The sequence below is a fragment of the Oncorhynchus kisutch genome, unplaced genomic scaffold (genome assembly GCF_002021735.2).
Source record: "Oncorhynchus kisutch isolate 150728-3 unplaced genomic scaffold, Okis_V2 scaffold2068, whole genome shotgun sequence".
Classification (NCBI taxonomy): Eukaryota; Metazoa; Chordata; class Actinopteri; order Salmoniformes; family Salmonidae; genus Oncorhynchus; species Oncorhynchus kisutch.
Genome location: NW_022264013.1, coordinates 468 through 10,903, shown reverse-complemented (window position 1 = coordinate 10,903; position 10,436 = coordinate 468). Strand labels below are relative to the sequence as shown.

Below are 10,436 nucleotides of genomic sequence, written 5' to 3'. Positions count from 1 at the left end.
TGTCAAAACCAGTGGAAACCGATGCAACCCTGCTGCCAAATAAGGGCCAGCTCGATGACCCGTGGCAACAGTGAGGTCCCTATGAGTTTCAAGGCTTTAATAAGTGCTATCGTGCAGAAAAATCGAATAAAATACTGGTTGATGAGCTAGCTAAGTTAGCTAGCAAGACGGATATGACCGTTAAAAGCGTGCATGCACAAATGCATGACGACACATATGAATACGAATATAAGTGAGGCAGGCATGCAGAACGAGATCGCCCCACCAAGTCAGACAGTAGAGGGGTGCAACAACCCCGGTACACAGAGGCATAGCTCATACAATTATATTTTGTCCGGGTCAATGACTATCCTTGTTGAATAATAAATACCTGCGTCAAATATATGGCATCGCATGCTAGTGCAAAAATAGCTTGCATGGATTTTTTAAAAATCCGGTGACCACTAGATGGCCTCGTATACCCACATTTAGATCAACTGTACTTGATTTTTCATCAGTACTGTGAATGACAAGCCCACTGAATCTAGTTTAATAATCTTTGTACTCAGCAGGTAGAGGCCTAGGTACTTCAAATCAGTGCTTAATTTGAGCAGGATCATGCCAGAACAGGATCCGGCACCGTTCCTACTGTTTTATTCCGGAACCTATTTGGCCGAATCCAGGTACCTCTCGTGCCATGAAAAATCATTTTCACTTTTTGCTATGTAACAATTATAATAAAAGCGATCAAAGTTCATTCGAGTTGCCTCTTCGTCAATTATCCTGCCCCCTCATCTCTCCAGAGTTGCACTTCATCATTTGTTTCCTTATAGAATCATAGCTGCATGAAGGGTTCTGGAGGAATTTTCTAAAGTTACGCAATTACTGCTGTCTCTTCAGAAATAAATTAAATAATTCAGAATAGCCTAATACGTCATGAGAAGCCCTATAATTTAGCTACAGAGGACCAATAGCTTCTTTTTAAAATAGCCTAGCTGCGGATTGTAGCCCAATAACAAAGAATAGCCTACAGTCGGGAACGCGAGGCAAATCTGTCAGTGAAAAAACAGCACGCAGACAAAACAGGCCTTTTGCAATATTTCAAATACAATCGAGGGAAAACACAGGTTGAAAAGCAATGACTCTTGCTGAAAAGATAAGACTATGCTGTAGACTACCAAAATATTTGATCAACTCCCAAACATTGTTTTTACAAAACAGAGAGGGAGAGATAGGCTTTTGACACGAGCGCATCGACAATCTCCAGCGAGTGAGCTGCGCATCATTGGGTGAGTCAGTGAAACTGGAAAGCATTTTTAGGACTAATTTCCTCCTCATATTGTAGCCTACTATATGTTTCTCCACAAACCTAGGCCTATAGGCTATTGATGGATTCAAGACAAGGTCGTTTTTATTGATCTCAGTATTAAGTTTGCCAGTGTCAAAGTAGCCTGCCATTTCGATCATTTCTGCGGATTTAAAAAAGATAATCCCAAAGTCTCCAGTCATGTAAAATTATGTAGAATTGCACGAAATGCGGTTTTAAAAAGGCCAACACTTTCCCGGACCCTAGGGTACTAAAAATGTTCTCCATGTTTGCACCTTCTATATGTGTGCACCCAAGTCCATAGGGGAGTTGTAGCAATGGGACAAGATTGTAACTACCAATTGGATAACACTAAATTGAAGAGAAAAAAAAGAAGTCACCTTGGGGGTTTGTGGTTTATGGCCAATATACCTCCGCGTTGCGTTGTGCCTAAGAACAGCCCTTGGCCGTGGTATATTGGCCATATACCACACCTCCTTGGGCCTTATTTCTTAATTGTACACAATTGGACACGTTTACAATTATTGTATGGTAAACATTGACATCTGTCTGGGTGGAACACCCTCCATTACGGCTCCATCAGTGTTGAGCCCTCTCACTCTGATTGTATGGGACACTCAATTACGGCTCATTGTGTTTCCAATCTTCTTCCTCTGGCAGGATTACTTCCACGTGCAACTGTCAGACGACAAGTAGGTGAGGCACTCCCGGGAGCTGAGCTATGCTGGTGCCATCCTTCGGGACAGCTGGGTCCTGACAGACGTTGGCATAACCCCTAGCAGTGCCATCTGCTGCCTGCTGAAGGTACCAGCCGAACACCTAGCTGTTTCTACCCGTGCTTGAAAATGCATATCAAAGTGAGCTGGCTATTGCTTGAAACCGCTTCATACTATCATTAACATAAAGTGTTTCAGATATAGTGTGGTGATATATAGTATGGTGATATATATAGCATGGTGATATATAGTGTGGTGATATAGAGTGTGGTAATATATAGTATGGTGATATAGTATGATTATATAGTATGGTTATATAGTATGATTAGGGGATTTAGTTCATTCAAACAGGTGCCATTAATACAGGTAACGGGTGGAGGACAGAGGAGCCTCTTAAAGAAGAAGTTTCAGGTCTGTGAGAGCCAGAAATCTTGCTTGTTTGTAGGTGACCAAATACTTATTTTCCACCATAATTTGCAAATAAATTCATAAAAAATCCTACAATGTGATTTTTCTGGATTTTGTTTCTCATTTTGTCTGTCATAGTTGAAGTGTACCTATGATGAAAATTACAAGCCTCTCTCATCTTTTTAAGTGGGAGAACTTGCACAATTGGTGGCTGACTAAATACTTTTTTGCCCCACTGTATAGTATGGTGATATATAGTATGTTGAGGTCACCCTGCTTGAGACTTAAAGTAATATTGACCTTGCTCAACCAAGACCATGGTTATGGTAGAGTGATTGGTTAGTAAGGACACTGCTTTATACCGAGACCATGGTTATGGTAGAGTGATTGGTTAGTAAGAACACTGCTTCGTGAGTGTGAAGTGTTGTTGTACAGAGGTCCCTGGGTACATGTCCAGAGCCAGACAGGGACAGAACTCACTCTGTTCCACAAAGTTCTGTGGAAGATTTGCTAACAGAGGAGAGTGGTTATGTATCTAAGTACACATTTAACCATCAGAATAATGTTTATTTGTGTTCCTTACTTACACATCCCATCATTGACATAGTCAAAGCCAGACCTTCTGTCTGTCTCTCCTTCTCGCTGGTTGACTAGAGTGGAAATCTATAGTATTGTATGGTTGACCTGGGATAGAGCTGAAATGTGGCCCGATGTAGTGTTGCCTTTGTACCAAACACCCTTACAGTCATAAACCTTTTCCCCATGTAATCGCCTCGACCTCAGTCTGGTGTTCGCTAACAGTATCTGTAGAGTCTGTATACCCAGTGGTGTATAGTACAGTAGAGTACAGTAGAGCACAGCAGGCCGTATAGTAGGAGAAGAAGAGGCCCTTTGGGTTCATTGAAATACATTTTCATAATATTTCTGTTAACAAATTAATCTGCACCCAGATTCGTGTTCAATGTGATAGAACAAAACTCAGTACAGCACATGAATTAGAAAATGTTGTTCCAAATTTGAGCCACGAGATGGTGGTAGATTCTAAGTTTAAATAGCATGGACCTTTGATTTGTCTCTGGATAGAAATTGCCCTTGGGCACAGATCTAGGATCAGTTTACTCTCACCAAATCCTAACCTTTACCATTAGCAGTAAAAACACAAACCAGACCTAAGATCAGTGCAAAGGAGCCACTTCATCTTACCCCTGTAATTATATATACTGAGTGTACCAAACATTAGAAACACCTTCCTAATATTGAGTTGCACCCCGCCTTCTGCCATCAGAACAGCCTCAATTCGTTGGGGCATGGACTCTACAAGGTGTTTGAAAGCGTTCCCCAGGGATGCTGGCCCATGTTGACTCCAATGCTTCCAACAGTTGTGCCAAGTTGGCTGGATGTTCTTTGGGTGGTGGACCATTCATGATACACACAGGAAACTGTTGAGTGTGAAAAACCCCAGCAGCATTGCAGTTCTTGACACAAACCGGTGCACCTGGCACCTACTACCCCGTTCAAAGGCACTTAAATATTTTGTCTTGCCCATTCACCCTCTGAATGGCACACATACACAATCTATGCCTCAATTGTCTCAAGGCTTAAAAATCCTTCTTTAACCTGTCCGCTCCCCTTCATCTACACTGAAGTGGATTTAACAAGTGACATCATTCAGGAATCATAGCTTTCACCTGGATTCACCTGGTCAGTCTTTGTCATGGAAAGAACAGGTGTTCATAATGTTTTGTTTACTCGGTGTATAAACACAACATAGGTATTTATGTAAAACAAGTGAATTTACTGTATGTCCATGGTCTTATACTTCAGCGGGAGCCGGTGGTGCGTGTGTTCAGTGCCGTGACGGGGGAGACCCTCTCAGTCTCGGGCACTGTGTTTCTCCTGAGTACGTCTGTGGCCAGGCTCATGACCCTGGTGTCCCAGCAGTGTGGGCTTCCCGTCAGCTCCTTCAGACTGAGCTCTCCCACCGGCCTGCAACTCTACGACTGCAACCGGCTGCACGACTACGCCATTGACCTGGGTATGGCCTTCCTTGTGCAGGAGATCAATGGTCCTCTGGCTCAACACCTTATGGATGTAACACAGAGACAAATGGACTGTATGGAACACATTCTTGGTTCATGGCAACCAGGAGGACAACCTGCATGTGTCTCTGTCTCCCAGGGGCTACTCTACGGTTGGACACCTGGGATGGGTGGGCGGAGTTCCTCAGAGGCTGCTTCCTGGGACACAGACTGACCGTCCAACGACACCTGTCTAGGGAGAGACCTGTGATGAGGTCAGAATACACATCTACACACTGAACTGTATGATAGACTTACTATCAACAGTGATGGTACTGAACCTTTATATAGCTTACAATGATAGTACTGACCCTGTATATAGCTTACAATAATGGTACTGACCCTGTATATATCTTACAATAATGGTACTGACCCTGTATATAGCTTACAATAATGGTACTGACCCTGTATATAGCTTACAATAATGGTACTGACCCTGTATATAGCTTACAATGATAGTACTGACCCTGTATATAGCTTACAATGATGGTACTGACCCTGTATATAGCTTACAATGATGGTACTGACCCTGTATATAGCTTACAATGATAGTACTGACCCTGTATATAGCTTACAATGATGGTACTGACCCTGTATATAGCTTACAATGATAGTGCTGACCCTGTATATAGCTTACAATGATAGTACTGACCCTGTATATAGCTTACAATGATGGTACTGACCCTGTATATAGCTTACAATGATAGTGCTGACCCTGTATATAGCTTACAATGATGGTACTGACCCTGTATATAGCTTACAATGATAGTGCTGACCCTGTATATAGCTTACAATGATGGTACTGACCCTGTATGTAGCTTATATTCTCGTGTTTTTTCCTTCATACGTTTTTTCTCTTACCCTGATATTTAATACTGCATTGTGGGAAAGAGTTTGCAAGTAAGCATTTTACTGTACTGTTTTATAACCCACTGTATCTTGTGAACTTGACAAAAAAAACTTGAAACGTGTTATAAATACATTGATTCTGTATTATTCCAGGTTCCAGCTCCGGGTGGCACTCTACATCGCTGCTTCTCTGGGCCACCTGGACCTGGCCGGCTGGCTGCTGGAGAGGGGGGTGCTTGTCATTGAACCGGTGGGGGTTCACCCTTACCGTGAGTGGTGCCACCAGACGGCCCACCCCGACGTCACCAAGTGTCCCGCTGTCGCCTCCATCGAGCGTGGCCAGCTCACCATCCTCAAACTCTTTATCGCCAGCAGCGTTCTGACCCTTGCCTGTCGGGATCCCCAGGGTCGTGACCCCCTGAGGATCGCCCTTCAGTACGGCCACAGGGAGTGTGTGAGTCACCTGGCCACCAAGCTGTGCTCTGTGGTGGTCCTCCCAGATATGGCCCTGCCCATGCGGACATACCTCCAGATAAAGGGCTGGGTGAGGCTGGGGCAGAGGAGGACAGCATCTAGGCACTGCATCAGCCCCAACAGGGCTCCGTTCAGGACCAGGGTGGGCGACACGGTCCTGGTGGACGGCTTCACCCTCCCCAAGATGTCCTCCAAGCCCAGGAGGAGTGAGGCCAAGGCGGGTATCAGGGTGATGTCCACAGCCTCTCGACGTTTGACCCCCATCAACTGCCCATCTCATGTATCCTGCCCGCTCCACGCCCTGGCATCCCAGGATAAACCTCTTCAACTACCGAAGCTACACCCTGTGGCCACGAGGGATGAAAGAGAGAAGAAGAGGGGATGTGGAGGGAAGGGATGTGAGGAGGATGAGAGTGGGGATCAGAACAGCAACCAATGGAGGAGCAGAGTCCCGCTCCCACCCATTTCCAGAGACACCAATCTCAGACCTGTGTTTGCCTCACCAAACTCCGCCCAGATCCTCACCACCTCACTGGAGGCCTTTTCTCTCCACTGCGACCGCACACCCAGAGAAAACGCCATAAACTGTTTGGCCTTGGCCAGGTTAGTCCAAGTTTAAATGACAGCTACGGTGAATATGAATATATATATATACTTCTTTAATCCTGAACGGCAATCAGCATTTACCAGTCAATGGTTTTACCACTTCATCACTGCCTATGATATACCCTTATCCTCCCTGAATAGATTTCAGTACAAACAAATCATGAGCCAACCATCATGCTTAGAAGGTACATAGTAAAATCAAATCAACTCAAACTTTATTTGTCACATGCGCTGAATACAACAAGTGTAGATCTTTCCGTGAAATACTTTACTTACAAGCCCTTAACAAACAGTGCAGTTCAAGAAGAGTTGAAGAGAATATTTACCCAATAAACTAAAGTAACAAATAATAAAACAGTTGAACTTGTCCGGTGGCCATTTGATTAATTGTTCAGCAGTCTTATGACTTGGGGTTAGAAGCTGTTATTGGTTTACCCTAACAAGTCCTGAAACAAATCATCAGCCAACTTAGAAGGTATATAGTGTCTTATTGGTTCACCCTAACAAGTTGTTTCAGTATGGGGAGAGGATAGGATGTAAGGGCGCTTCATTAATGTATTGAGGCCATTACATATACAGTATTTCACAATGCTAGGACACAGATTTGGTCTCCTAACCTTGTTCTGGTTGATTGACTCTCTAACAGTGCCTTCACACAGAGACCATGGTTGCAGCAGCTGAATGTAGCGCGGACTCTGGCCAGGAGGAGTGCTCAGCACATTGGGTAGACACCAGGATCCTGGTCATTAGACTGCTGAACAGCTTCTACCCACCAAGTCATTAGACTGCTGAACAGCTTCTACCCCCAAGTCATTAGACTGCTGAACAGCTTCTACCCCCAAGCCATTAGACTGCTGAACAGCTTCTACCCCCAAGTCATTAGACTGCTGAACGTTAATTAAATGGCCACCTGCACTATTTGCATTGACCCCCTTTGTTACTGATGTATTTTTCAAATTGTTTTCCACTGACTCTCTTAAATTGGTTCGATGCACACTCACTACACTCTACCCACACATTCACTGTGACACTGACCGACTTTCACACTAGCTGCTGCTACTGTGTTTATTATCTATCCTGATTGCCTAGTCACTTTTACCCTTACCTACATGTACATACTGTATTACCTCGACTGCCTCGCACCCATGCACATTGACTCGGTACTGGTACTCCTTGTATATAGCCTTGTTATTGTTATTGTGTTACTATTTAGAAAATATTTCTTACTTTTTTAACTCTGCATTGTTGGGAATGTGCTCGTAATAAAGCCTGTCACAGTTGTTTTCTGCGTATGTGACCAATACGATTAGATTCTCATCTGAACAAATGAATGCTCTCGTTGTTATAATGAGGAATTTATTTAAATAATTTGGTTTTCCTTGAAGATTTGAATGGGTTGGCAAAGCCTTTCGTGATGGTTCTTGACAATCTGGTGAGAAGGGAGGGTTTGCGACTCTTCTCTTCAAGTGGGAAGGACGATGCGATATCATAAATTCCCTCTGGAGAAAAGGAGCCATGAGATGTTGTCATCGTCTCTGCAACGAAAGACCATCCAGCATGCCATCAATTTACATTTTAACTCATTTATCAGACACTGTTATCCAGAGAGACTTACAGGAGCAATTAGGATAAAGTGCCTAGCTCAAGAGCACATTGACAGATTTTGCCTCGTGAACTCAGGGATTCTGAACCAGCAACCTATCGGTTACTGGCCCAACCTCTTAACCCACTAGGCTACCACCCAGCCCACAGTACAGTATGTCATAGGTAACAACTCAGAGGAGTACAATGTCTTTCCAAATGAATTAGTGGAATGGTAAAGGGATAATGTCTCCGTCTTGACTGAGCAGCAGCCTAAACAGCAGCAGGGCTTACCTGTAAAGTACACAGTAGGGGAAATGTTCTGAGGCTGGTACTCCATAGACTCTTGAGAACAGAGGTTCTTACTAACTTTCTTGGAACCCTGGTTGGTGGGAAAAGGCACATTAAAACAAACTGACATTTTTTCGATATCTTAAAGTACAGCATATCAATTGCAAAGAAGCAGTGCAATGCCATGACACAAAGAATCATATATCTCATAAAAGGTCAACAGCAGTGTTATTCATGAAAGATGTATGTGTACTATACCTTTGTGTTAAAGGTGAGGACCTGCTCTCCAGTACTGCTGATGGTATCCCTTTCCAAATCAAACATGCCTTCTACAATGTCACTGGTGGCCACACTGGTAGTGGACTCAAAATAACATTTAGCAGTGGCTTTGGTGATCATTTGAAGAATGACCATGCAAGTAGAAGTCTTTGGATCGTTCTGGACTGAAACATCAAAGTTTATGTTTTCATACTCATCTGACCACTGTCTCAGGAAGCCCTTCACTGTCTCTTCAGCAAATATCTGGAGAAGCTGAGAGGAGAGCTCCTTGGATATGGCACATTGTTCCTTTCCCCATTTCAGCCTTGAAAGAATGGAGTCTGAAGCACTTTTGGCTGCATCCAATGTTAAGACCTGTGGAGTGCTGTGGCTGTCCTGAAGGGCTATCACTTTATCCACCAATTCATGACTGAAAATGTGGATGGTCCAAGTGGAAATAATTTTTCTCAATTTCCTAACAGCAGATCGGAGGTCGTCAAGATGAGAAGCACCCTGTCCATCTTCCTGTGTGTTCTCAACACTTTCCACCATAATGTCCACTACCACCCCAGCAGCTTGCCTGACTTTGTCCACAAAGGTTACAGGAAGTAAGTCCTCTGTGTGAAAGAAGTCCTCAATGATTGTGTTCTAACAATGGGAAAGTCAATCTGAGCAGGAAACTCAGTGGGATGGGAGTCCCGGGTAAGGCAAGTGCCATTTCGACTGCCTTAATTTTGAAGTAGGTGTTAAGAGATGGAGGAGCGTGAAGAAGAGGTATTTCTTGTATTTGGCTGTCAGCACTCCACAACGGATCGTGCCAATATCCTCCAGCATGGATCCTGAGAGCTCAGTGGTTTTAGATAGTAATTTGGCGGAATGTCTCACACAGTTCATCGTTTCCACCAGGTGTAACACTGCTCTGGTTGACCTCAAGATGGCCGATACTTGCTCTTTGTGAATGCAGGAACTGCTTTGATAGGTAGAGATTTGGATTGAACCAAGTGTTGTGTCTGATCTTTGAAGATCTTTTCTGAGAAACTCCGTAATCTTACTTTGCAGACTGTAGTAGATGGTTACAAGCAGCAGACCAGATCCTTTTCTCAGAAACCTGTCCAGTGGTGAGCAGGGATGTTCCAGATACCATGTCAGATAGTGGGTGGTCTGGGTGACTCCTGCTGGTCTTTCACCATGGTTTGTATAATATCAGTAGATGTGGTGGTGTAGATACAGGCTGGAGGTACTTATCTGTTGTGCCTTCCTCCACAATGTTAAATGATCTAGAGATGACCTCACTCACTCCTTTCTCAGCTTTGGTTTTGGAACTCATTACTAGAGAGTTTTGAAGGCTCTTTGTTGAAAGACTGTATGAAGATGCAATGCCTTGGAGGCAGCCGTGCTGCAATCTAGACTTACTGGAGAGGTTAGCTCAGGAGAACCTTGGAGACGTTCAAACATGTCTTCACATGGGTGTTGGGGACCTTGACAAGGAGATGTCCTTCAGCTGAGACAGAACACCACCTACCAACATGTTGACCTCAAGGGACATATCAGATATTTTCTTTCCTACTGTGGAGAAGCAAGGTGCATTTGATGCCTGATCCTCGCATGAGGTCAAGATTTGTTGAAATGACCTCTTTGGTACTATTGGTCAGTAGAGCCTCTTCTGTTTCAGTCCAGAGACGTTTTGAACTCTCGCTGACACCCCTGTGTAGAGCCACTTCAAGGTTCAAGCTGGGCAAGTGAGGCACACTCTTACTAGCTTGCCTCAAGTCCTGGCTTGCCAAACAAATGTGCTCCTTAGTCCCAAGATGTCCAGAGTCCTCTGTGGGTATATGACTAGACATTCTTCTCTGTACGTCTGACCTCCGC

At 44.1% G+C, this 10,436-nt stretch overlaps 2 protein-coding genes across 2 annotated transcripts; one reads left to right on the top strand and one right to left on the bottom strand.

The window, feature by feature from the left end:
- Positions 1 to 243: 243 nt before the first annotated feature.
- Positions 244 to 6,737, top strand: LOC116369118 (protein ANKUB1-like). The gene is made up of 6 exons (XM_031819351.1): positions 244 to 276; positions 2,003 to 2,110; positions 2,389 to 2,433; positions 4,255 to 4,465; positions 4,609 to 4,723; positions 5,511 to 6,737. The coding sequence occupies exons 1-6, from the start codon at positions 244 to 246 to the stop codon at positions 6,448 to 6,450; spliced, it is 1,452 nt and encodes a 483-aa protein (XP_031675211.1). The 3' UTR covers positions 6,451 to 6,737.
- Positions 6,738 to 7,787: 1,050 nt separating this feature from the next.
- LOC116369116 (uncharacterized) lies at positions 7,788 to 9,209 on the bottom strand. The gene is made up of 3 exons (XM_031819349.1): positions 8,568 to 9,209; positions 8,313 to 8,400; positions 7,788 to 7,972 (listed from the first exon to the last, which is right to left on the bottom strand). Exons 1-3 carry the CDS (start codon positions 9,117 to 9,119, stop codon positions 7,794 to 7,796), a joined length of 819 nt encoding a protein of 272 aa, XP_031675209.1. The 5' UTR covers positions 9,120 to 9,209; the 3' UTR covers positions 7,788 to 7,793.
- Between the last annotated feature and the right edge of the window lie 1,227 nt (positions 9,210 to 10,436).

Excerpts from the sequence above, each read along its gene's own strand:
- LOC116369116 (XM_031819349.1), bottom strand. The coding sequence starts at position 9,119 with ATGGTGGAAAGTGTTGAGAACACACAGGAAGATGGACAGGGTGCTTCT. Across the intron at positions 8,401-8,567 it reads TCCTCACCTTTAACACAAAG|GGTTCCAAGAAAGTTAGTAA; the intron begins GTATAGTACACA and ends CCCACCAACCAG. Across the intron at positions 7,973-8,312 it reads CCCTACTGTGTACTTTACAG|AGACGATGACAACATCTCAT; the intron begins GTAAGCCCTGCT and ends CTTTCGTTGCAG.
- LOC116369118 (XM_031819351.1), top strand. The coding sequence starts at position 244 with ATGCAGAACGAGATCGCCCCACCAAGTCAGACA. Across the intron at positions 2,111-2,388 it reads CCATCTGCTGCCTGCTGAAG|GTAACGGGTGGAGGACAGAG; the intron begins GTACCAGCCGAA and ends CCATTAATACAG. Across the intron at positions 4,466-4,608 it reads CGACTACGCCATTGACCTGG|GGGCTACTCTACGGTTGGAC; the intron begins GTATGGCCTTCC and ends TCTGTCTCCCAG.